Source organism: Corapipo altera, unplaced genomic scaffold (assembly GCF_003945725.1).
Source record: "Corapipo altera isolate COAL_440 unplaced genomic scaffold, ASM394572v1 2b, whole genome shotgun sequence".
NCBI lineage: Eukaryota > Metazoa > Chordata > Aves > Passeriformes > Pipridae > Corapipo > Corapipo altera.
Genome location: NW_020884874.1, coordinates 31,602,467 through 31,630,209, shown reverse-complemented (window position 1 = coordinate 31,630,209; position 27,743 = coordinate 31,602,467). Strand labels below are relative to the sequence as shown.

Sequence of the window (27,743 nt, the reverse complement as noted above, 5' to 3'; positions counted from 1 at the left end):
ACAGGCAGGAAAATTCATTCCTCATGACGTTCCTTGTGAACGGATATATGCATTCAGCAACCAAATGTCTTTCTCAAACCTGTGAGAACTGGTATTTTACTGTAGCTTTCAACCACTTTGTTGCAAAAAAACCTCAACTTTTGACATCAAAATTGTAAAATGATGCAGGAAAAATATTTTCAAGATGTACTTTGTTATAATTGTTATAAAATGCTTTGTCTCACACTTTCTAAAAGCATCTCAAGATAACTATCATGTTCCCTCTTTGCATCCTAGCTCCTCAAAAATAATGTTTTCTTCCATGTAAACTTTATTGCATCTTAATATCTATTTTAGTGGTGACAATATACACTCTAGCTTTATTTTCTTTACAGAGTAACTCATACTCTGAATTTTTCTGCTCTGGAGTAAGTACGGTATTGTTCCACTGGATTTCTACCACCATAAGCAGGAAGGACACATAGTTTATGTTTTATTTCATGCCTATATGTTACATATTTAGAGTTAGTTTCTCTTTTTTTTCTCGTTTTTATCAGTTTTAAGTGGGATGCTGCATTCTTTTGTGGAGTACTCAGAACAGAGAATTACAGGCACTAGATTACAAAAAGTCTTTTAAAGATCATGGTTTAGTTACATTTTACATCTTCAACTACTTTAAAATTGTTCCTCATATTCATAAATTACTAGTCTCCTTATCCTTTGCATCTGGTTTCTAAGACATTCGATTAAATTATAAGGTGGCAATGATATTAGGTTTTTTCCTAATGTTTCCTCATATAAATACTTTATAATTTATTATGGAAATTATTTGTAGAAATCTTACATTAACTTGCATCCACTTTGCATTTTATTATTCATCCAGGCATGAAATTGGTAAACATTATACACTAGATAGATGTGATAAGGTGTCTGTACCACTTACTAAAGTTACTTAAATAGCAACAGATTTAAGTCAATAGACAATTGGTTTTTTCTCTCCAGTGGTGCCAACAAGAGCCTAATACTTAATTAAATTTTTTTGTCATGTCTGTACTGCAAAATGAAGTAAGGAATCTCTGTAGTTCTGCATCCCCAAGCTACCTCCAAGTGGTGCTGAAACATCTACTCAGCATAATACAGCACCATGCAGAGACAGTAGCCCAGGTCCCAAAAACACTACAGCTGCATTAGCTGCAGATTTTTGATATGGCTGTAAGACTTACAGCAGGGCTACCTGAAAGCTTCACAGCAGTGTAAGCTGCAAGTAAAACGCAGTTTTGCCACTTGAAGAAGGGAAAGGGTCTAGGCTACTGTTGTGTAGAAGGTAGAGAGGAGAAGTGGGTACGAAGGAATTAAGAGCAGAGGAAGACGAGTGACTGTGACAGCTGGTCCTGAAGGAGGGGTCAGAGTCTGTGGCAGCAGCTGTTTCTGGGGTTAGGGAGAGCTCCTCACACTAGCAATGTTTAACATTTAAGGTCTTGTCATAGTCCCTGTAGCATGACAAGCTAGAAGCCTTGCTCTCTCTGCTTGCTGTCCGCAACTCTGGCATAGGTGAGGTAAAGAAGAGGGACATGAATGTCTTGCAGGGTTTAGCAGCCTGCTGCTGTAGGCAGCTGCCTAATTGGTTTAAGCTTGTTTGGCTTCCTTTTCCAGAGGTAGCTTGTTTGGCATCAATCTGGACATCCCTTCCTGATGCTTCAGGGCACAATATTGTTCTGCTTCTAGTTAAAGCTGTGCAACTCTGCCAGGGCCATTTATGCCTGTTTTGACAACCAAAACCATGGTTTGCTTTTAAAATTTTGCAGTGTTTGAACTCCTGTTTGCTTGGGTAGTCAGCTATCAGGTAGATTTCTTCAGTGATAACAAGACATGACTCTCTTATATATACATACCAATAACATAAGGTTTTCATACTTTCAGTATGAATAATGTTGTTATTAACTATGCTTTATAGGCTTTTCCTTCTTATTTTCTGGAATGGGCTAATAAGTCTTACATCCCAGCCAACATACTGAGAACAAGATTGTGCAATACCCTTATGTGTAGAGGAATCTCTACACAGGGGTATTGGGTAGAGGAATCTCTAAAGAGCATTATCTCTTCCCTCACAGAGGCCTGAAGTCATTTCATCTGAGAGAAGTACCTGGGTCCCACTCTGCTTCTTTCTTCTGTTCTATCCCTTGCAGCACTTGGACTGCAAGGCAATTCAGAAGGAGGCTGGAAAGCTGGATGGATGGATGGGTTGCCGATCCACATAAAATCAGTACATGAGATTTGGGGAGGTCTGGAACAGGTTCTCTGATCTTATCCTGTGTGTTTTACGAATTCATCTTTTAGGTTAATGCCACCTGATATAAGGCAAGCTCAGGACGGTATATTTGGCTGCAGAGACAAAATCGGCAGCATTCACAGAAGAGGCTTCAGATGTAAATGCCATTATCTAGATCTTAGGGAATGAGCCCATGGGTTGTTTTCCAAAAGTCAGGAAGGAGACTTTCACTTTCAGATTCCAAAAGAAAACATTGAAATCTTGATACAGTCCTACACTTAAAGCTTTTAATGTTTATAGAAAATTGCCTTTTTTATAGTATTGATGGCAAATTGCCCTTAGATTGCAAAAGCTGCACACAGAATGCTATATTTTTGACACCATGTTTTGACAGATTGTCATGCTTCTCACAAAAGTTTGATTTTAGCTGAAATATGCATAGTAAATGTATGTACTTTATTATAAGAAAAAAGACCAAAATTGCTCTGCAAGTACTAGTGTTGTTAAAAATGCATGCTTTTTCTACTGTGGCATTTATCTTCATTGTAGTATTTGCACGTTTTTCTGTAAGTGGCAATTGGCAAAGCCACAAATCCTAAGTAAACATATCAACTGCAGGTGGTAAATATTCTGCTTTTAATATTTCTAGCTGTAAGGACAAGAAATACCAAAAGACAGGGGGTGTGGATGATGGTCTCGCACTTGGTGCTGGATATGACGAAGTGCCAGAGGCAAAGTCAACCCAATACCCAAGATGTGGGCTTCACAGCAGTAGCACAACGAGAACTGTGACCTTTGGGGAGGCAGAGAGGGTTGGTTTTCATTGACTTTGGATGGAAATAAGTAACAAAGTTCATAGCTTCAAAGTAAAAAATGCTTAGTCTGTGTTTATGAATGTCTGAAATCTAGCCAAGAATCCAACTGCTCTCTTAATCAAAAACCAGACTGTATGGTAAAATCTTTTCCTGTGAAATGTGGGGTCTGGGGGCTTTTCTAAAAGAAAAATAAAAAATTCTGTAGGTACTTATCATTCACTACAACACTACAATTTGTACTTTGGAAAGCGCATTTGGAAGCTGTATTTTTCTAAATGGAAACTGTTTAGAGAGATGACTTTGGGTCGTTGTATACATCACTTCCTGATTGCCTTGATTTCCTGTAAGGCATGCTTATCTTTTCAATATAAATCTTTGCTCCAATCAGCAGCCTATAGTTTGACTACAAAAGCTCATTTAGAATTGAAACTTGATGCCTTATAATATTTTACATTTTCAAGGGGTTTTTTTGACTGGATGATCGTGTTGTCCAGTGAAGATAATTAATTTTTTACCTATCCAGTGTTTTGTTTCTGTTACTATTTAATAAAAGACTCTTCAGATAAAAAAAAAAAAATCTGGTTGAAAAAGTCCTGCTAGTCTGATAAAAACCGAGCAGCTATACATTTGCAATATACCATATAAACGTTCGATGGTTATAACTCATAGGAGATTCTGTGTTATTGGTGACTACTTATTTACATTCCTCCATTATATTTTCATTTACCAAAAAAAAAAGAAAAAAACAAACACATGGAAATACTTTACCGATTTTCTCTATTCGGCAAATTTTGACCTTTCTTTAGAGGAATGATCTGAGATGACTAATGGGGAGTCCAATGTCTAAAAACTGGAAATCTTCTCCTTTATGTGTGGCTTTGTGATCTTGGACAACTATTTTTGGTGTAGATCCTCAGTGGTATTTGGATAGCCATATCAACTGAATTAAGATCCTCAAATTTTAGCTATTTGTGGCCAAGATTTTCTACAAATTAGTCTTCAGTCACTAAAACAGTAATAGTAGTATTCTGCTGCTTCACTGGAGTACAATGAAAGAGATTTTCTTACAGTTCCAAGATGTTCTGATGCTGTGGTGATCAAAGTTGTGCAAGTATCTTAGAACGCTACTTATTTTGCTTTGATGCATAATATATAACCAAACTGGTTTTGAAGACATAAAAGTAAGTTTATTTAGTTACATATGTATCTTACATTATACATGTTTTCTCTGAGATTCTCTTTAGAATATACTATAGCCTTTTACTTTATAAGAGCACTTAATGTACATTTTCTGGTAGCTCAATAAAGAATAGAATTAACACTTGTCAGCTGTGGTTTGTTTCAGCCTTAGCATGAATTATAATGTAGTACCTTTTTGGTTTGTTTTTGAACTTGATTTTAGAAAAGAGAGTAGATGCATTGAAGGTTGATTTCTTGAAGTTTTCCTGAGAAGTAAGATAAAACTTGTAAGTTCTGCATTTTAAATTAAAGGTGAGGAGATCTGTGTTGGTTTTATTTGTTCATATACTTACGATTTTGAGGAACCTTTGCATTTCTTGCATACTAGTTTTGCTCCAGTACTGATGGAGATGTTGATCCTGCCTGCATTCAGTAGTTTTAATTTTCATGATTCCCATCAGTAGTGAAGGGTCCAGACAGCCACCACTGAATGAGGGATGATCAAAAAAGGTGGAAGTACAGAGAAGACAAAGCAATTTTTATAAGATTGCTAGTCAATATATTCTCAGTGACAACAGGTCATAACAAAAGAAACTGATTTTATTCTATAATGAGATTGCAGGTCTGATAAGAAAAATTGATTGCACAAAATCAATTTCATTTTTTGTAAGACTTCAAACTATAGAATATTCTGCTAAGCAAATCACCATAATATATCAATAGAAGGCTTTAGGGGGGTGGGCTCCAACTGATGTGGTTATGGTTTGAGCAGTAGCATTGTCTGATCACTGTCAAATGATGCAATATGGATGCCTCACTGTGCTTTGGCCATGAGTATTAAGAACTGGCAGATCACAGAAAGTAGTATTTTCTGTGAAGAATCAATGCATAACAGGGTATTGCTAGCAGCATTTAACAGGGACTATCAGCAGACCTGTCAAATTCAATGCTCAACAGTGATTCAGAAGTAAATAAAAAACTTTGCTGATTCAGCACAGAAATTATACAAAGATTAGTCATATATAATTAATGACAGAAAACAAGACAATCCCCAGAAAAGTGCCATGAATATGATTTGGGCCTGGAGGAGTGAGGGAGGAGGAATGGTTTAACCAGTGAGAAATTTAAGAGTTTCTCTGTTTAGGTTAAACAAGATTCAGAGGTATCTTGATTACAGTACATAAGTACCTTCACAGGAAGAAAGTATGGGATACTGAAAGACTCTGTATTTTAGCAGAGAAATGGAAAGCAGAAAGCAGTGACTGGAAGCTGAAACTAGAAAGGGTCAAAGTAGACATTAGATAAAATTTTTAAAAGTGATTTTGAAGGGCCATTAAAGTACTGTACCAGAGGTATGAGTGCATCTTTCCTCACCTGATACCTTTAATCTAAATGTGAATATTTGTTTTGGAAGACACACTTTGGCCAAACCATAGGCTGTCTTCAGTGCAACTAATAGTGATAACTATGGTAGTGAAGACATGACAATTCACATTTCGACAGGGATTGCAGAAGGCTAGTAAGAAATCTGGGTATGTACTTGGGCTTGTACAGAAGTCCCTAGCAGTGCACCTACAGTGCTGCTGATTAAACAGTGTCTATGACTACCTTTCTGCAACCTTGCCTGCATTCTGCTGTATAGACACATGGGAGGAGGTAAGGTTGAAAAAGAAAAGGAATATCTCAGTTGAGAAGTAACTTTAAAATAACAGTAGGGAGCTCAAACTTGAAGCTTTTTGTAAGGAATGGGAGTATTTTTTTGAAGTTGGAAGAAAGATAATTTTAACAGTAATATTTTATAAGCACTATAGGGAGATATTATCAGAGATCAAAGAAAAGGCATTTGCAGTAGGCAAGGGAGAGAATGAGAGCTGTGGTGCTTAATCCAAGGGAAAGCAGTTCTTTGAAATGTTGTGAAAAAGGAAAAGGCAAAATGTTATTTCCAAAAAACCGACCAGCATAGCATGGAAGTGAAAAACTCATTTTTCTTTCATCCAAAAAAAAAAAAAAAAAAAAAAAAAAAGAGCTACATTCTGCTCCTACTTTCAAACTTAAAACACTATAAATTGGCCAGTCAGGAATAACTGAGACTGCAGCTTGGTTTTACCACCCTAGTTTTTATTCAGCAGCACTACAGATGTCATCTATGGGGCTTGAATTCCATAAAACTGACCAGAGTTTGGTCTGATTTTTCCTTTTGTTTGAATAATCGTAACAATAGGAGGATTTTTAAAACAGGATCTGAATCCCTGTCGAGGTTTTTAATACCTCCTATTGTGAGGTCACTTGGATTTAGGATTTCTGCTTGGGTCTATCTCATACATTTTTACAGATATTCAAAAGCCTGTAATAGCCCACACACAGGTTATATTAATTTCCAGTGCCTAAATCCCTTAAGTGCTTTGGGGATTTCCCTGCTAATCCTCTTTTTAATGCATAAACCTAGAGGGTAGGTTTGAACCTTTGGGATTTATTCTTTGTGTTGGTTGTTTTCCAAGTGAAGAATCTTTCAAGGGTAACAACAGTAAGTGCTAAATACACAAAGACATAGAAAGTTTATGTGCTGTTTATATTATCACAGCAATCTGCCAGTCTTTTTTTGGCACAAGAAGGAAAAGAAAGTGTGACTATTATTAGTAATTATGCTACTTATAGTAACTTTAACACTTATTAATATTAAATTTATGCAAAACTATTAAATCCTGACTGAACAACTCAAATCCTTTCCTTTCCAAGGGCAAAATAACAGTATTAATATTAATGAAACCACAAAATACAAGCTAACTGACAGCAATTTTGCAGTTGCTGTATTTTGTTACTGAAAATGTAATATATTTTTCATGTCTGAATGTAAAAAACAAATAAAACTATCACAAACTGCTCTTTGTTTTAAGTGACATGCCTTTTCTTTATGATGCATGCTTTGCCATAAAAAGGGTGTGCTTAATGCATTTCTGTTGGGAGATGCCTATTTATTCTGACAAACTGATCAGCCTCCGGGGTGTTCTTTTGCCACAGAACTGATTTTACATCTCATCCATTATCTAATAAGATGTGAAAAGAGTATCCTGTCTTACAAAAAATTCAGGCTTTGTTTCATTACAAGGATGTGGCAGGCTTACTCATAGACTTACTTGCAGGATATAGAATTGTTAGTGAAAGGCCCAGTTATACAATCATGCATATTTCCAGCAAGCCTGTGGGGAAAAAATTGGTAACATTGGTCCTGAGGATAATTTATTTCAAAGGTAAGTATAAAATGTGGACTCTCTAATAAGAAAGTGCATTTCACATCTTAAATAGTACTGCATGAATTTATGAATTTCATTATTATAATAAACAGCAATGCCTCAAACTATATTGTGAAGCAGCCAGAATGTCTTTGCAAAATATATGCCCTGGGTTTTGGTTTTTTCTTTCTTCATTATTTCCCTGTTTTCAATGTTTATGAAGGGTTTAAAATTGCACTTGTGAGAGAGATTGGAGTGAGGAAAGCAAGCTGAGGCATTGTGTGATAAACGCAGTGATAATACAAATGTATACAAAACCCTGTCAAACAAATGTTGTCAGTCAGATGTGTTCGTAAGGAGGAAAAGTCACAAAGGAAAAAGAGAATAGGATACATGGTAGGAAATACAGATAAACCTGGGCATAACATTAAATGTTAAGGAATAACAAGTCTTTAAGATCTTAGGTGTCCAGGCAGAGTACCTCTCTATATGTGTTTGTGCAGTGTTTAACATGCCTGAATCTTTTGACCACTAATGCACTGCAAATTATTACTGTATTTAAATGATGCTCTATTACAGTAACGCAGCCTCTCATACAACATATATTGCAAAAAAGTGCCTCCATTGTGAAGCTGTTTGCTAACCACAAGTGAATTAACAAATCAGTGTTGGCTGAAGTAAAACAAAACATTTTAGATCATTGTCAGAATAGTGGAGAGAAGTGACAAAAAAGCAAACAGATGATTAGGTTTGATGTCTGTGGAAGTTACAACATTCACTGCACTCCTCTGCTGCAAATTTCTCTGACTTTCTGAATAACAGGATCAATCCTTTTGGACTTGAACAATACTTCTTTTTATAAAGTGCAGTTTCTTTAGCATGACAATGAAATATGATTTTCAGTGCTTCTTAGGAAAGTGAAAATACAGCTCGAAAGAGTTCAAAATGAAATTGCAAAAGCTGGAATTTGTGGCAGATAAATGTTCTAGTGTCATGTCCTCCTGATATCCTTTATTCAGTACATGTGAATGTAGCTCTGTATGTAAAAATCAAGGCTGTTTTATCAGTCTTGCTTATAATGCCAGTCAGAATGTCTTACTGCTGAGAGATCTTTCAGAGTTTAGAGTTGCATCTAGACAGCACATCTTTAAAACAGCATAAGAGAGACCCATTTTATATTATTGACTTTTCCCCTTACCTGCAAGGACACAGAATTTAATGTAGCATTGATGGGTTGAAGATTTTGACACATGTCAAGACAGATATCTTCATTTTAGAGTTTAAAGAAAAGGCATTACACTTGATAAATATGAACCACTGTAGGTGGCAGAGGCAGCTCAGACTGAAGTAGGGACAATTGTTTCACTCATCTGCAAAAGACATTACTTTTCAATGAAACCTTAGGTAAAGAACGATGTTATTTAAGAAAGATGAAACCAGAACCATTGCCAGAAATACAATAAGGGCCTAGAGGTAAACCCCATGTTAAGTAACCTATCCTTGTGTCCTTTCTATACATTTTTTTAACCATTCTATAAAAGTCTATGGTAAGAATATAATTTCATAGAAAATGGCATTTCATATGGCCTTTATAAGATGGTCACCCCCTAGTAAAGTCAGCAATAGTTTTCCATGGAGAATGCATTTTATTCAGAACAATGAATAGACTATTTCTGTTAGCAAACCCTATAAAGCAGAACTGCTTGTTTCAGCCATCAACCTTCTTGTATAAACAGATTTCACTGCAGCAGAAACACAGCCATAAGTACCTAGTATGACTTTATGTCCCTAAATGAACCATATACCAAAATCTCATTTTTAACAATGGCATTTATGTTACTTCACCAATGAAATGTATAATAATAACAGCAAAATTGTTGTGTTAATGATCAGAGTGTATAATAAGATGCAAAATTAGTAGGATTATGGGAATTTAATGGGATGAGAAGGACAAGGGATCATCTGCTATATGACTCTTCATGATTGTAACCTGCTGTCTTTATCCCTAGCATGTTTTTATGACTGGTGTGCTTTGTTTTGTTTCCCAGTTTGTGTTCTGCCGTGAATGTAAAGAAGAATACCATGAAGGGGAATGCAACTCTCTCCTCAACACACAGGGAGCCATGGCCCAGAAGGTAGGGCTCTCACAATTCCTGATAATTATCCCTGGCCCAGCTAGAGTGACCTTTGTCAAATGGGTGCTAATTAAAATCCTAAGTAAAAGCAATTATGTTCATGCTAAATTACTCCAGCTATCAGAGTTACCGAATTGGCTCTGCAGTGGATTTCAGTCGCTTTGATTGATAGAGTAGCTGAGTTCTGTCAGAAACACACAGGGCTCTGCCATCCGTTGATAAAGAAAAGGCCTTCCCAATGGGTGTTTTAGGGTTGCCTCTATTCAATGTGAACACTTTTGAAAGGCTTTCTGTAGTCTTGCTGCCTTTCAGCTTATTTTCAGTGCACCAGTCAGGAAATCATGTGAGTTTGGACTGAATAACAAGACTTCTATACAGCCTATGCACAAAAATGCTGTTCATAATTTATGTTTTAGTTTAAAGAAATAAAAAATGGATTGTCTAGGCTGGAAGCTGGTAGATGATAATTATTCTATGCTGCTCTATAATTTTGTAGCTATTGTAGCTATAGACCTGGACAGGAAATAGTATTTCTCTCTGGGTATTTCTCTACAGTTGAGATTCAAGTTTCCTTTTAAATAAATAAATCACATAAACCACAGTCTCTCCAATTTAAAAAAAAAAAAAAAAAAAAAAAGAGAGAGGGAAAGTGGGAAGTGGAAAGAACAGGAAAACAGGAAAGACACCCCCTAAATATCTCACAGCTTGATGCCCAGGGTGCACTCCTAGGAAGCAGAAAGCTGGTATTCAGATGTCTTGGCATGCTTGATGCTAAGGGGAAACTCAAACCCTGGGCCCCCACAGAGTCCAGTGTGGCAGATAGAGAATTGTGGGCAGGTGCTGATGAAGACCTGCATCCAGACAGCTCTCAGTGAGGCATGCCAAGCTCCTGTCAGTGCCTGCAGGTAGGCTCTGTTGGAGGCTAGCTTTTGGGGACTCTCACTGTTTGAACATAGAGACTGGGAGGGAGCTGAAGTTCTACTGGGAAGCTTTGCCATATGCCATATGCTACCTGGAGATGGTTCATATGCCATACTTTGCAGACATTGCACTAGACATTACACTACCTGTGTAAAGATTCTTCTCTTTCTTAGTGAAGCTCTTCTAATTCATGGAAGGAATTAGCACTGGCTGAGACAGAATTAAACAGCCTGTACCCTAGTAGTCAGACAGGGTACCTACCTCTGTTGCACTGAAACGTGTATTGTATGAGACCCAAAAATCCATCTACTTTATCAGCCTCTAGTGATTTGTGATGCAGATGGGGTATTTTATCTTTAGCAGCTATCAGCAATTTTTTCCCATGAATCTGTGCAACCCCTTTCTTTGAAGCCATATATATACAAGATTTGCAGCTTAACTATCCTCTATGAAGAACAGTTTAATTTTATTTGCAGAAACCTTAGAGCAGTCTTCCAGTTACCATTCACATTTATAGAAAAACAAAGCAACTTTAACAGAGAAATTGAGATATACTTAAAGCATCCAATAGCCTAGTAAAGTAGGAGACTGACTCAGTGTCTTACCTTAATTAAATTTAGCTAGAACTTGAATACATCTCAACATGAACTGTGAGCCGTATATTCATGCCTAGAGTTTTGCCTAGGCATGTTACATGCCATTTGTAACATGGCATGTTACAAATGAGTTCAACGACGTTGGCTCTGTGAAAGTTAGAGTTCATATAATTCCTATGTTCTAGGACAGAGATAAAGGTATGCCAGGAAAAATCAGAATACCATAAGAAGCAGTGGTTTATTTTAAATATTTTAATATTGCCCTATGCAAAATTCATTTAGACCCCAACTTAAGCTGAAGTTAATTGACTTAGATCGGCCTTCTTTTCCCCACAAGAAACTAAGAGAGCTGCACTAATTAAACTTCTCCACGAGGTGGTGCTGTGCCGCTGTGCCACTGTTTTCCCTCCCTTTCCTTAGCCAGGCGAGCAAAGCGAGAGAGAACCGATAGAGGGCAAGCCCAGGTGCTGGTGAGATGTTGGTTTCACCCAAACAGCATCACTACAGAGCTCCCCTGCCCACAACACCTCCATACAGTGCATACAAACCATTCGTGAGGCATATATGGAGCGCAGTGCATGTGGGACAGTTTCCATCTCTCTCACTGAGATTAATGTAAATGTTTATCCACCTCTGCTTCCAGGCTGTCTGTTCTTTTTGGCCCTTCCATGCTAGGTGCATAAGTCTGTGTGTCAGACCTAACTTGCTGTTATTGTGCTGCTTGCTGAAGCAGTGAGCAGGATTTTTTTTTTCTGTGACCATCATCTGTTTCAAGGTAGGAATAATACACTTCCAGGGTGGTCTGTAGCTCATGCAGTTTGACTCCTGTCTGGATCCATATAATTTATTTTATAACTTTTATTTATTGCCACAACCCCTACCAGTCAGATTTAAGGATCAACCAGACACACTGCAAGTAAACTTTTCCTCTCCAGAATAGGTGCAGGATACGTGATCAGGCTCAGGGAAATACTCTCCATGTATGGTCTGTCAGGGCAGTGCCTGAGGACAGAGATGGGCCAAAATGGTGGGTGGTGCATCCACAGGTGGCCCATGGCTGGCTGGGCAGGGATGTGGGGAGCTGGAGGCAGGCCCTGCTTCAGTGTCACTGGGGCAGAGGCTGACATGGGTTCCTGAGCCATGAGCAGGGTGTGGGGGTTCCAGGAGACTCTTACAGCAAGGTCTGCTAGTCCCCTCAGAGCCTGACACCAATTTAGGAAGCCTTGGAGGAGATCCCTCAGAAGGAGAAGTAAAGCCTGATATAGAGACATTTGAGTGTCCATGAAAGCCAAAAGCTGATGGGAGTGACTGTGACCTGTCAGAGATATAGTGGAAGCTCCAGAAAGAAGAGAAGGAAGAGAGAAGTGAGATGACATGGCGCAGCTGTGAGGGTCCAGGAAACATAAATGGTGGTGGTGAAATGGGCCTGTGCTTGGGCAGATATGAGAAAGAGTGAAGAGGAAGCCTGAGGTCAAGAGAGGGGAATGGACCTGGTGAGACTGTGAAGTGGGGGAGAACAGTAGGGAAAGGGGAATGGAGTCAGTTGGCAGGAGGAAGGAAGAGGGCAACTGCAGCTGCAGGGCATAGGAGGGACAAAGCAGGTGCCACATGTGGTGCTTCGAAAAGCTATTCAAAATAAAGGATTTGGAACCGTATAATAGTGGGAAGCTAAAGGGCATTGTTTGCTGCTTGGTGTAGAAGAGGCAAACTCGGCAGCCGGCATGCAGAGAGCAGCCCACTGCTGGTGTATCATGACCTTGTATCATACACCTACTGGTGTATCAGACCAGATCTGTGCACAGATATTGCTGATGATTTCCCATCTTAGTATGTAAGTTACATTATTGCGGTGGAAATAAAATTTAGCTGTGGCAACTTCATTTGAGAAGCTTTGTTTTAAAACCATTGCAGCCTCTTGGACCTGTTTGAACTTTGGGTTGTCAAACAGGATTAATTAAAAGGCACAGTGTGCATGGTGGAATCAATGACACAGTAAAGGTGACTCCAGCCAGATTTAGGTTTAGAAATAACCACATAGTCCCTGCTATGTACACCACATAACCAGGCTTCCTGGCCCCTTCTAACCTCACACATAGACAATCTATGCTGATGGGGAATCTACCAATGAACCAGCTTCCTCTGTAAGTCCCCACCTTAAAATTAGCTTTCATAGCGCAAAATCTTTCTAGTTGGTTTTCTTTGTACAAGGATACGCCATGCACCCTCTTGCTCCCTAGCACCTGGACAATAAAATGTGACCACATATCAGATTTGAACTTTTTCAGAGTAGCTTCCAGGATGATTTTGGTGCTGGGCATGTTGATAAGACACCTGCAAGGTAAACTGTAATAGCAATAGCAATGACTCTGGTGTAAAAGTGGTGCATATATAAATAAGTTAATAGAATATGGGGCAATGAGTCATAAATGTTTTTGGGGAAAAAAGTGACAGAAACTGGATGAAATGTGTTATAAAAAGGTATGTTTTAGAAACGGTTCTGTGGACAAACTTTCTCCAAGAAGCAGCTGATTACATTGTCCTACCAAGTCAGTGAATGTGTAATTGTAAAAAGGTAAGAGCTTTTTAGCAACTTTGCTTTTTCAGAATTTGCTGTGAATTTAGTAAAGAGAATAAATTAAACATCATGATGTATTTCTCTAGTTAGGGCTGTACACAAATCCCTCCTATAACCTGCATTCAAAGGCTTGAACCTAAAAGAATATCTTACGTCTTATTCCATAAATCCAGGCTAGCAGTCCTTGTAGGAAACCCAGACATAAATCTGGTTCATCTCATTTGAACAAACTCCACTATTACTGCTAGGCCAGTAACAGCTGCAAACCTAAGCCTAGATAAAACATCCAGTCTGGGATGGGCTTGCATAGTGAATCCTTTACCAGGATTTTTATTGAGCCACAAAGCTATAGGTTCAAAGCCATTCATCTCTTTCAGTGTAAGTTTGTAGCTGCTGCTGTAAAACTTCACTTCAGCTCCACTCTTAACCTGTGGGACACTGCCTGTCCTGGGTGTAGCCATAAGCTAGAGGCCTTGGTCACCCAAATCCCAAAGCCTGTCCCCAAACCCACCAACATCAAATCAAACTTCAACTGTTACCGAACCATCACAGTCCTCAGGTAGCTAATGTAGGATCCAGACAGTAGCTTTGCTGTTCTGCAACTGGCAGTATAAAGCTTATCCAGAGCCCCTGTCAGCCCAGGAACCCACCAGACCTAACCAAGTGCAGTGCAGTCAGTGCCTCAGCTGAGTCAGGGCAAACCTGATCCTATTCATCAGCACGTGCCTCCTGGGCTCCTTGGCTGCACCCCTAACCAGAGTTTCTGGGCTCAAACCAACACGGGCATGATATCTCAGGCAAACAATTGGCTCCAAAGCACACACATTTGATCACTTCCCAGAAATGTTTTTTGTTGCACAGGTGCAACATGGCACATCCATGTGCATGCACACATCCAGGAAAACCTGTCACATCACCTGGCACCCTGCTGAAGTCTGTTTTGATGTAGCTCCTGGAAAAGCTCCCAGCTCACTTGGGCTGCAGGTGAGCCTCCAGCCCATCTTATCCTCCCATTGCCTCCTGTGTGCAGGTCAGGTCTCGGAGCTGACAGTAGGTGGTATAAAATGTACAGGCATTACTTGCCAGGCTTCCCTTTCCATCATGGAACAACAGCTTCTAACCTCTTATGCTGTAGACTTCCAGCAAGAGTGTAGGGTTGTGAAGCCTGGTCTCTAAGTGGCTAATGATAATCTAAGTGATGAATAGTAAAAGCTAACCACAAAAAATATGAATTATTTCACCGTATTTTAGTGAAAGAAAAAGATACTGAAGAGGTTCACCATATACAATATCTTTCAATGGGTCCCGAGTCACAGGAGGAAATGTGGAACATCTATTATTAGGCCATTGATTTTTTTTTTCTGTCAGGTAAATTTTAAAAGTTAAATAAAGCATGGTTTTACAAAAAATGGCACACCTATCTTGAATTATTAAGTATCTAAAACAAATGAAAAAGAAATTGAGGCTTAGGGTTTTAATTGCTGGTATGTTCACAATGTCATGCTCAGGACATCTCAACCCACAGGTGCCTAATTAAAGGAGCAAGAAAAATAACTATAACCAAGAAACATCCTGTAAAATTAATCTCTCTGTTATAAATAAAAATGCACCAGAGGAAATCTGAGAATAGTTCTTAACTTTCTGTCTTTTGAAAAATAGATGGGAACTATATAAAGAGAATTTTAGCTTTCTTATTTTGGGCAGCAATAAAGCAAAAAAGATGTGACAGACTGCTTTTGTTTATGAGGTTAAGCTGACAGTCATTTTCAGCTGTGTTGCCACTTACTGGAGAAGGCACATTCTTTATTCCACTCATGGAAAAGAGTTATATAAGGATGACCTGTATTAGATTAGATTTTCTCCTTTTGAGCAGTGTAAATTCAATATTCACCATCTACCTGAATTTAATTCATTATATGAATGGCCTCAACATGCGGTGAGAACCTTGATGTGCAGTGTCACCAAACCAGAGCACTCTGATATTATTTAGTGAAAGTCTCTTTCATCCTGTATCTGACATAATATCCTGTTTATATCAATTCGATTTTAACTAGTTTGTCACAAAGCAGCACTTTTTTTTTTTTTATAACAGAATTCCCTAGGCACACCAGACAAATTGGTTCACACAAAACTGCTTTATGTGGATTTAACTGGATCACTGCTATACTGACACCTCTATTTTTCCTGTGCATGAAACATATTCTCATGAAATGAATATCTTTTCCGGTCCTTATCTATAGCCATATTTTACTGTTTTGATTAGCCTAAATCTCTCTGAATTAGAGCACTACTCCCACAGCTTTCAACACCTTTCTTTTTGAGATTTTGACTCTTAAACGGCTCAAATAATGCATTTTCTTCCAAAATCCCTCTAATCTATCTATTGCCCTAGACATCTGCTATTTTTATCCCCACAACTGAAGGCACCAGTAAACACAGCAGCATGTTAACTCGTGATGGTGTTCATGAAACAGCCCTGTAGAAGCTAAGAAGACAAAACATATTTAAGTTGGACTGTCACCACCCCGTGTAGATACAGCTTCAACTGATAAGGCTGGTTTTGCTTACAGCTCTAGCTGTAGTGGGCTCTGTTAATATAAATATTATGGTGGGCTGAACATTGCTTTGTGTACAATGAATTATTCTTTGTCTTCCTTTCAAATGCTTTCAAGTATACGTAGCTTTTCTCACATTGATGTTAGAAAATTAGTAATACTTTCTGTTTTGAGACATCTAAACCTTTTTAAAAATCTGTATTTCACATAAAGTCATAATTGTACATATTTCTATTAAATAAAAAGCTTATTTTTCCAAGAAAAATTAACTTTAAATGAAGCATTTCTGATCCAAAGCAAATTTATTTCAGATTTAAAGAAAGCTGCACTAGGATGCATTTTTTTTAAGTTATGCATGACCAGCTTTCTTTTCTTATCAGAAAGGAATGAAGCCCCAAGAGCAAGCAAGCAGGAGTGCAGAAATTACATTCACTAAAGCAAAGCAAAACATAAGGTTAACAGCTTCACATTCTATTCTGAATCAAGGGTCTTCAGTCTTCAGATGTTGTCTATAGTGGGCGAAATAAGCATGATCATAAAAGAAGCTTATAATAAGACAGCATATAATTTGATGGATGTCAGAATTTAATGTTATGTATCTAATGCTTTCAATTTTTTTTAACTAGAAATTTTACCATGAATTTTTTTCACTTAGATGGTACTGCTTAGTTGCTGTCTGTGAACACATAGTTCATTTCTTTTATGTAGTTCTGCTGAAAGGTTGATGTGTGCTCTATTACCTGAATGAGATGCTGCTTTAAGAAGGACACTTTATTTCTATTTCAAGATGCTTTCTGTCCCTGTAGGTTTTTTTCCAGTACTGCATGATATGGATTAAGTGCATAAAAAGCTTTCCTTTTCCATGTTGTTGTATTGCTGTATGGTCCTCAGCAGTCTCTGTGGTCTCTTTATCCCTGTTAGTTTTTCCAAAAGACTCCGCATAGAAACAGAAGTAAATCTACATCCTTCTTACCCAGGGGTAACAAGACAGACTTTTTCTCCCATCTCACTAAGGGAATATTGCAGAGGGGATGTCGAATAATGCTTGCAACAGTTCTTACTGTAGCTTCCTCTTATTTGTGAGTATTCATTACTGGTCGTAATGTGCAGCACAGTTGAGAATCAAAAAAATTATTCATAAAGTGGCATGGATGAAATCTAGTAGCTTTTCAGTAGGGTTGGGACAAATATTTTGTAGTAATTGGAGAATTAGAGCATATTGTGTTAAGTCAGCAACAGAAGCGATCAAAGTCTCCTGTCCTCAGCAAACTGATGTGATGCACGCCTGGAGCATCTCTGAACTTCCTAACCAAGACCAGGCAAAACAAGGAAAGCGAGAGACACCTCTGCTTGACAGACCTGCTCTATTACCTAGGTCATTGCAAAGGAAATTAGGTTTGCTAGTTTAGGACGTAAGAGTATGATTTAAATAGACACAAAATATAGATAATAAATAGATAATAAAATAGATAATAAAGAATTACCATACACTTTTTTTCTATTGTTTGAGGAAAAAATGAGTGCTCGCCACCATTGCATGTGGAGCACATAAAGCACGTGAACACTGGAGGCTCATAGATCTGGATGGTATGATTTCCTTACTGAATCAGAGGGATTCCATCACTGTGCCATTTCTCTGTATTTGCTTCCTGCAGCAAGAAGTCTTTAACTTAGCAATCGGCAAGACTGGGCAGAGGAGGGATGTTTCAGCTCTAATGGGCTGAAAATGTCATGCTGCTGCAGCTAGTTCATGCTAGAATATTCGCAATGGAAAATATTAAAATATTAATTCACTCTGCTGTTTTCAGCAATTTGTTTTTTCTTGATGAACTGCATATATGTGGTTAGTTGTTTCTTTTAGACATTCCTAAGCACTCCCAAGTTTGTATTTTTTTTTCAGAACTGAGATTAAAAATGTTTATTCGAATGAAATGAGCAATTTGATATGTGAAATTTTGCCTCAGTGTCATTTGCTATTAGGTCACAACAAACACAAGAAGACAAGAAAGAAATGTGTTTGCAAGTATTAAAACACTGGATTTGGACTATTTGAGAAAATAGAGCCACTGTGAAGCTCTTCTGGGCTGACTAAAAAAATTAAAAATACTCTGGTCTTCCCATTTGGCTATTCTGAAAAGAATAGCAGGGTTTTATCACTGCTATAGTGATTTTCATCTTGAATCATCTGCATGGATGTTAAGTAATGAATTCCCATGAAAATGAGATTAAATTAGTATCATCTTATTTCTGTCACTGGGCAAACTGAGGCCCAGGTCAAGCATTCCCTTTTTTCCCCACCTTCTGTTCAGGCCTCTCTGAGCTAGCTCAGATTGCTTGCTAAAGTAATCCTTCCTTAAGATCAAGGTGTTGCAAAATCAATACTAGATTATGTTCTTTGCTATTAGCCTGAGCAGCTTTTTCTATTACCCAGAACTTACTAATGTGCTGTTGTATAGAGGTCATCTTTCTGACGAATTGCAGAATAATCCAGCAGGGTACAGGGCTGAGTTCCCTTTCCAGAAGCAGAGAGCCAAAGGTAAAAGTCACTTTGTACACTTTTGTCACCTCTACATCAAAAAGATTGGCAAAATATAGAAAAGTAAGTGAGGAGCAACAAAAGGGGTTCATGGGTTCAGGAGACTGATATAGGTAAATAAAATAGATAATACCAAACACACAATTTTGAGGTTTCCTGATTAAAAGAAGCCTGTGGAGATTTTTTCTTGTTTTGTGTTTTGTTTTGTTTTTAAATGCATATTGCAATGGCCACCAGATGAGTTGGAAAAAAATTTCTGCAGATGCTGCTCTTTTTTATTCCATTTTAACTCAGGTCACTTCAGGCAAGAATTAAAATCTCGGTCTTACTCACTGACACTGCAACAACTTACAGGTTTTATCAATAGTAGATGACAAGAAATCAAGAGGAGTTATGGTTGTGTTGCATTTTTAAAAGTTGAGCCAATTTCCTTTTTTTAGTCTTACTCAAAATAAATATATTAAAAAAATTATCCATTTAAATTAATATTTGGGTCCACATGACAGACTACAAGTATTTTGAAGGTATACACAAAGAAGTTACAGAAATTGTTAGAAATTAAATAATCTAAAATTACCATTTTCCCACATGCTTGAAAAAACCCACATTACAAATGGAGAGAGCAGAGTTTCAAGGCTGGAACCTACATACATTCTTTACAGCTACTATTCACACAGTTGCCAACCTTGTGTGATAGAAATTACTCAAGGCACTGCCATCTCTTTTGTCCTTGTACCATCATTTTAGGTAGGAAACTGCCAAATAGGCCACTTGTGTAGATTATGTAATTTTGTCCCAGTCATAAATAGGACAAACACAGGAGCCCCTTTTACATTCTTCATGATGACTTTTTTCATCTATGTAATTCTGTCTGGGGAGCTGATTGCTTTCATTGCTCACGGGTGGATTTTTTTACTTTTTCTCTAAAATTTTTCTGTTCCTTCTTCGTGCCTCTTAAATTTACATGGATTTATGTTGGAATGAACCCCAGACTTCTGACACAAAGGCATATGCTTTATTATGAAAAACAGTTTCCTTCCAGACACCCCACCATTATGCATTATCAAGTGTTGCATTGCCTTGGTGGTTTTTGTTTTCTTGCACGGGCTTTAATCCCTGAAGCAGAATCAAGCCTACGGCGTCTAACATGTCATGTCTCAGCTGGATTCACCTGACTGCTGCTTCGCCTTGCCTTTTGCTTTACCTGTCTTTGTGCATTTGCAGCACGGCTGATGTCCCCATGTCCTCCTGCTGGGGCTTTGCCTGCCACTCAGGGCAGGGAGCAGTGGGGAGGACACAGCCTGTGCTGCTGCTGGATTTAGGAGGAATCTCCAGGAAGGCACATGCTTCCACTGCTGTTGCTACCCCCATCATCCTGCAGTTCAGGATCTAACACAGTACCTGTGTTTTGCACACTGGGAGAAAACAGTCTGCATTTTGAAGCAGAACTGCTGCATCTCTCACAAAGTCCAGCCTACCTAGCCTGTCTGTTTCTTGCAGGTAAATGGTTCTCACTTCAGTGTAGACATCATGTCCCAGCGCAGCCTTTCAAGATTGTGCCCACACGTGATTTTGCTCTCTCTTTGCAGGGGTATGTAGTTGATGAACATGCAGCCATGCAAGCTCGATGGGAAGAAGCATCTAGAGACACAATCAAGAAGACAACCAAGCCATGCCCCAACTGCAATATTCCAGTGGAAAAAAATGGTAAATTTATTATATATCTTGTATTTAACTGTCTTTTAAAATTCACTTTACCAAAGAAATGTATAAATGTGCATGTGTACATATTCATAGTATTATTCCAAGATAGGGAGAGCACACAGAACTTGAATAATTGCCTCTGTCACTTTATCTAAGTTATCTTGAAAACATTAAATCACTTAGTTCTAAAACCACCAATCAAGCCTCACAAAATGCCTGGCTGTTTTGTAGGTAGGGAAAATGAGGCACTGGATGTAGCATTCATATGACTGGATATCCAGTTAGTTGTCTAGATTTACCATTGTCACTGGGAAAAATAGACATTTGTAGGGTAAAACTTATATCACAATGAAGCAGAACATATGTCTAATGTAGGACAGAAGAATCACACCTAAAAGTGGGATGTGGAGAATGAGTCCTGCTGTAGATGTCTACACAATATATGGCTGAATTTAGATGAGATTTATCTCAACCCAGTCACATGCCCATGGTAGAAGTGCAAATTAAAGGAAGCAAACATGAGTCCTGACAGTTTGCACTAATCGATGTTTACTGTGTAGGAAGCAAAGTAATCTGCTGGCAGTGGGATGGTTAAAACGGGGAACAGGGATGGTAAATAGGCTATATATTATGCATTAATGCTATTCCAAGATTTAATGGTATTTATATTAATTAATTAATAAAAATATATTAAATTTATTGCCTAGATATTATAGAAGTATTTAGAGATGCTTCTCAGTTTTGTGGCATCACTTATTCACATGGAACACTGAAAACACCAAATAAGACACTGTGAACTGCAAGAAGAGAACACTTCAAGCAGTGATACTGCAGAAGTATTACTGAGGAAGAAATAGGACAAATTCCTGAAATCTGGGGTTTGATGAAAGAGAAGAAGGCAGTTGGCAGTTAGAAAGTGGGAGACACCTTCAAGCACAAGAAACAGAAGGAAAAAACCACGAATTCAAGAGTGGTAAGGTGAGACAAGGTTTGGCATCATGTAGAGAGCAAGGTGGGCAGCAGACAAGAGATAACAGAAGGCTTGGTCAAAAATCTTATTTACAGACTTGTAAAACAAGGCTGGAAACAGAAGTTTTAACTGCATTAGAAGTAGATGATAATGGTGACTATTAATATTTAACAGTTTGTGTGCACAGCCAAATGAAAAGAAACCTTCTGGTCAGGTTGAAGGAGTGGTAGGACCTTTACTTTCTCTTAGGCTGGGCTACAGAATCTTTACTGTTAAATTATAGGCAGTTAACATTTGTCACAAACAGGATATTCCTATTTGATACCATTTACACAACTCCCACAAAAGTTTAGGGACGTTGCTTTTAAAAATCCCCATTTTATCAAAAAGGCAGTTCTACTTTTTACCTTTGAATGAAAACATTTATTGAAAATGGATAATAAGCAGGAAAAAACTTTTCCTTGCTTATAGCCTGACCCAGTTCAGAACAGTGCCTCATAATAAAAAATGCCAAAACCATGGTAGTAGGCTAGAAATGTTTGACACACTGTAATTGGCTGATTGTGCTGCAGAAGGACCTCAACAGGTTGAAGAGATGGGCAGAGAGGAACCTTCTGAAATTCAACAAAGGCAAATGCAGGGTCGTGCACCTGGGGAAGAATAACCCCATGCACTAGTACAGGCTGTTGGCTGACCTACTGGAAAGCAGCTCTGCGGAGAAGGACCTGGGGGTCAACAACAAGCTGTCCATGAGCCAGAAGTGTGTCCTTGTGGTCAAGAAGGCCAATGGTATCCTCGAGTGCATTAGGAAGAGCATTGCCAACAGGTCAAGCCCTCTACTCATCCCTAGTGAGGCTGCATCTGGAGTACTGTGTCCAGTTCTGGGCTCCTCAGTACAAGAGAGACATGGAGCTCATGGAGTGGGTCCAATGGAGGCTGTGAAGATGGAAAAAGGACCGGAGCATCTCTCTGAGGCTGAGGGAGCTGGGCCTATTCAGCCTCAAGAAAAGACAACTGAGAGGGGAACCTCATCAATGTCTCTAAGTGTCTGAAGGAGAATGTCAAGAGCATGGAGCCAGGCTCTTCTCAGTGGCGCCTAGCAATAGGAGAAGAGGCAATGGGCAGAAACGGATGCACAGGAAGTTCCACCTGAATATGAGGATGATCTTTACTGTGTGAGTGACCAAGCACTGAAACAGATTGCCCAGAAAGGTTGTGGAGTCCCCCTCACTGGAGATACGGAAGAACTGTCTGGACATAATCTTGCACAATGTGCTCTAGGATGACCCTGATTGAGCAGCGAGGTTGGATCACCACTGTGGTCCCTTCCAACCTTACCTATTCCATGCATCTGTGATTCCAATGAAAAGATGAAAAAAGGACTGTATAAATAAATATGTGATGGGAGAAACAAAGAAAACAGAGGCAAATTATTCTCAGTACCCACTGAAAGGACAGGCAGCAGTGCACACAAATTGAAACACGGGAAATTGCATTTAAACACAAGAACATCCTTTTACTGTGTGGCAGCTGAAGATTCAAACAGGTTGCCCAGAAAGAGTTTCCATTCTAGGATATGTTCAAAACCCAACTGGACGCAACCTGAGCACCCTACTTCAGTATGACCCTGCTTTGAGCAGTGAGGTTTGGACTGGATGTTCTCTAAAGGGACCTTCCCACCTCATTGATTCTGTCATTCTGCAAATTAATGCATGAAGCTTAAAAAGTGCAGTGCTTGCTTTCTTCTTTAGTCATGGTTACTGCATGTGCCAGCTTGTAGGCTGCCATTTGTAAACTGAGAGAAGCACTTCAGAGCTGCCTAAGTACGGCTGCTGTCAAGAAGCTGACAACTCTACACTGAACTCTGCCAACAGTCTTCATTTGGAAGGAGTACACTGACTCCCCACAGGAGAATAATTGTGCTTTCCTTCCCCAAATGCATCTGTGGACACTGTCTTTTACAAGGGATAGTGGCAATGCCAGTAACTTTTCTGTAATACTCTGTGTAAACTATAGGCATTCCAGAATATTTCTGGATGCAAATAACTTTCCTATAATAGCTGAAGTGAAAGAGAGAAACACTTTCCTACAGCTGAGTTCCCGGTCTGAGTGAGTTTAAACACACATCCATGCCTCTTAGAGGACTGCTGTACTCACAAAGCTCTAGGTCACATTGCTTGAGACACTCTCCACTCTGATGGCTGATCTCAGCTGCCATGTAGCAGAGAATAACATGATGTATGTAGCTTAGAAGGTAGGACCCACGTTTGGTAGAGGGTGTCTACTGGGGATTGAGTCCTGTGCCAGGACTGAGATGAGTTTTACTCAGTGATGATCTAATACAAATTGTAAGAGAGGACTGGGTCTAAACTTTAAATAAACTGAAACATGGAGGCTGGCCATTGGTATGTTTACATTTAAATAAGATAAAAAATTTTTTGGTGCATTGCATTTCTTGCACAAAGATATAAACTGATGAATAGACCTTGCTATCACAATTTTCTCTCTCTGTCAGATGAAGTAGACAGGCCTATTTTAACAAACCAGTTCTTGTGTCTCCTGCAGTTTTTGCCTTCTGAGAAACATTCTGGAGTGGCATTTATAAAAAAGGTGGTGTGAGGGTAGCAGTACAGTAGGGAACACACACTCCCTGTACCTCCCATCACCATTTGGAGTAAAACCAAGATGACATTTCAGCATTTCTTCATACTGCCTACTTTTCTCTCAGTTTGAATTATGCAAAAGATCTCTTTGTGTGGTAAGCAACATAATTTCCATTTGAAATGTATTTCTGTAATGACCTTTGACAATGTTAATGTTTTATATATTACAAAATAAACTTTTGATCAAGGTTGTGAGCAGAGAGATTAAAACTGCTCTCATGGTATGGGCAAGTAAGAAACCCAACACACAGGAAACACTGATGTGATCAAAAGGCTGCTTCAGATACTAAAAAGGTCAGCCAGTAGGTCAGCCTAAATTACTAATGTCATTTTTATATAATCAGCAGTCAGCCACTAAAGTCTGTATCTCCTGACTTACTCTCTGCAAATCTTGCAGTTGTTGAATACAAATGAAAAAAAAAATTAATTTTGTTTATTTTCTGGCTCACAGCTGGACTAGCATAGAGTAACCTTGAGGAGACACCTCCATGACTGCTTTGAGAGGCCATTGACTCATTCTTTTCCCTATCCCTAGCAGAGTTTTTTCTCATTTCCTCCTACTCCTGCAGTCCCTAAGGTAAGACCAGCATATTACAGGGAGTAGCAGGTTTTAGAAAGCCCAGGGAAATATTCTTCAGGTTTGTACTTTTCTTTTATAAAATATTTTACTTAATTGGTAAATGAATGCCTAAGAAAGTTGATTTTAATGCTCTTAATTGTTGATTAACATCTCTAAGTGTTTGCCAAGTACCAAATCCATTCCATTGCTGTTTTGCAGGTGGCTGCATGCACATGAAATGTCCTCGCCCTCAGTGCAGATTTGAGTGGTGCTGGAACTGTGGCCTGGAGTGGAACAGAACCTGCATGGGAGATCACTGGTTTGACTAGTGGTGCTGAAGACAGCCTGTGCTGCTGCTGCTAAAGCTTTCATTGGGGCCAAATTCTGAACTCCTTGCTTGAGCAAAATTCCCAGAGGTTTCAGGGACGCAGGGTTCAGAAGTTGGCCTAGTTTGTTGGTTTTTTTGCTTTCTTGCATATGCAATCATACCAAAATCACATTGAAGTTATGACAAGGGGTTTAAATTCACTAAGTAAAGAGAGTTATTGTTTTAATGGACAGACTTGCTCATTGTGGTACAAAGAGGGGTAAAGTGCAACTTTCTGAACTCATGCAGTCTGTCAGCATGGAGAGCAGACAGGGTTACCATGAGGAACTTTACTTGACATTTATAGTCAGGAATCCATAACTCCTGCAGGAGTGAGGAGCCTGCACAGTGTGTATGTGAGTGTGTGAGCATCAAGAGGAGTAGAGGATCTGCTTTTTTCTTTGACTACTTCTTTGCTCATTCAGCATAAATTTTGATTTTGAGGCAGTATTTCTTAACAGCTTTTTTGGCAAAGGGAAGACTGTGGCTCTTAAGGGTTTTCTCAGGGTTTCTTCCTAACAGGCTTTCTATAGGGACTGGTTTTGCTTTCAAATCAAATTCCCATAGAAGCATCCAGCTTTATGCCATACTTGGGCTTGTGTATTTGTGACATACAACATGAAACCTGCCTACCTACTCATTATATACTTTGTTACAATGGGAAGATTAGCTAAGAATGCGGTTTCAGCTCTGTCTGCGACTGTTGCTACAGTGGTGACTGAATCCAATTAAGTGTTGTGCAAGCTAAGCTCACAGGGCTTCATTTTTCCTACGGAATACTTTGGACATGGCAAAGTGAGGAAGGAGGACACTTCTCAGGGCTTTTCTCTATCAGCATTCTCCTAAATTGTATTAGAATATGGGTATAATTCTGAAAATGCAGTGTGGGGCACAGGGACTCCCTCATTTTACAACATTAACACAGCAAATGAAGTTTAATAGTATTTCCAAGCCTGAACAATTTTACTGTTTGTGATCTTTACATTGCTGTCTTATTCTGAAATGAAATTGGTAATGTCCACATCCAACATGCCCTGTAAGGATTTGCACAATTTAGTTTTGGAAAAAAAACGCACAATAAATAAAGTGGTCAAAAATTTAAACTCTTATTTCTTTTTTTTATTTGAATACAAAGTAAGTGAGTACAAAGATGTTCGGTGGGTCATGCATTGCCTTGACTGATTAAAACTCCCAGCTGAGAGGCTAGCCCTTTGATTAAAACATAACACTAGAACAAAATAAATGCCACAGCCATGGTCTTCTTTTATCAAGTTTGAACTAATATTTTGTATGGCATGACTGTAGAGTCCTGAAAATATGGGTGTGCCTCATATCAGTACAGAGCAGGAACCTTGAGGTATTAAAAAAATCCCATGCTCACTACAAAAATATCCAATTGGTAAAAGCAGTGGAGTACTCATCTGTCTAAACTGGAAGAGACATTAAAAGTCTGAGGAAACAAGGGAATGAAGGCATGAGGTATCAAAAATGAGAGAGTAAGCTGGTAGAATTAAGAAAATGAGAAAGAAAGAAAGTGACAACAAGAAGACGATGGACATTTCCTAAAGATAATTTTCCAGTGAAAATTTCCTGTGGCATTGGTGAACTAAAATGTATGCAGAAGTAGCTACATTGAAGTGTAGAGATGCAATTGAATGCTGCAATGTAGCTCATTTAAGTACATTATCTTAATGGGGATATTTTACTCTGAGCTCTGAATATCTCATTGTTTGATTTCCTGTACCTGGGTCTATTTTATAATTTACATGGCTTGTTGCCAACAGGCTAGGGAAAAAGTCACAAGGCTTTGATCATGTGTTATATGGGAATTCATCGCTATATTTCATGTTCAAAAACATTCAGAATAAAAGAAGTCTGAATCTCTTTCCCATTTTTTTTAGTGTCTTTCTTACAGAGGAAGAAGAAGTTATTCACTACAAGAAAGTTTCACTGAGTTAGAGCCTGCCCTAACAAGTTAATGTTTTAATTGTTATGTAAAAACATGATTTGTGCCCCTGGATCAAGATCCATTGAAGTCAATGGACTGTAGATCAGCTCTTGTATTTCTTTCTGGCCTGGGAAGGGCAGGACAGGCATGAGTCATAAGGCTAGAATAGAAACACCTCTTTTTTGCAAGAATTTGCCAGAGAATAGGATTATGAGCATTCATCTAAGACATATGCAAGGACAGGAAAGAAGAATAAAGTTCCAGCATTAACTCAAGATTATCTGCTTTTAGAGACTGACTTTATAGGCCTTTGTCACATAGGGTTGCTTCGCACAGGCCAGATTCACACTCTGCTAAAAACAAATGTGTATTCTGCAGATTTTAATAGAACATGTCCTGATCTTCTCTGTGTTAATAGTATATGTGTCTGTGCATACATGCACAAAGTTTGAGATGGTACAGGCTGTAAATCTGATTTCTCTTTCCTCTAAGATTCTCATAATTTCCACAATTTAAAGGGCATGAAAAATCAGGATTAATGCTCTGCTGACACTGTAAGAATGTTGGAATTCCTACAGAGATGTGTGAATTGGAGATGAAATGTCCTATACTGGCAGCTTTTTTTTGCATGGAAAATGCTGTTTTAAAAAAAGATATATAAAACTTATTGAAAAAAATCTATTTTGCAATTTGAAACAAAACAGAACAGAACAACCAAGTTTTCAGTGTCCAGACTGATCCT

General features: G+C 38.6%; 1 protein-coding gene across 4 annotated transcripts in view; it reads left to right on the top strand.

The window, feature by feature from the left end:
- Nucleotides 1-26,156, top strand: part of PRKN (parkin RBR E3 ubiquitin protein ligase) — a 704,427-nt gene extending 678,271 nt beyond the window's left edge. For 3 of the 4 annotated variants that reach the window (XM_027634131.1, XM_027634130.1, XM_027634132.1), the window contains exons 10-12: nt 9,521-9,607; nt 20,380-20,497; nt 24,906-26,156. In XM_027634131.1, coding sequence (XP_027489932.1) covers nt 9,521-9,607; nt 20,380-20,497; nt 24,906-25,015 — 315 coding nt within the window. In that variant the 3' untranslated portion in view covers nt 25,016-26,156. The remainder of the gene's footprint in view (nt 1-9,520; nt 9,608-20,379; nt 20,498-24,905) is intronic. The other variant, XM_027634133.1, reaches the window with a different exon arrangement.
- The last annotated feature ends 1,587 nt before the right edge of the window (nt 26,157-27,743 follow it).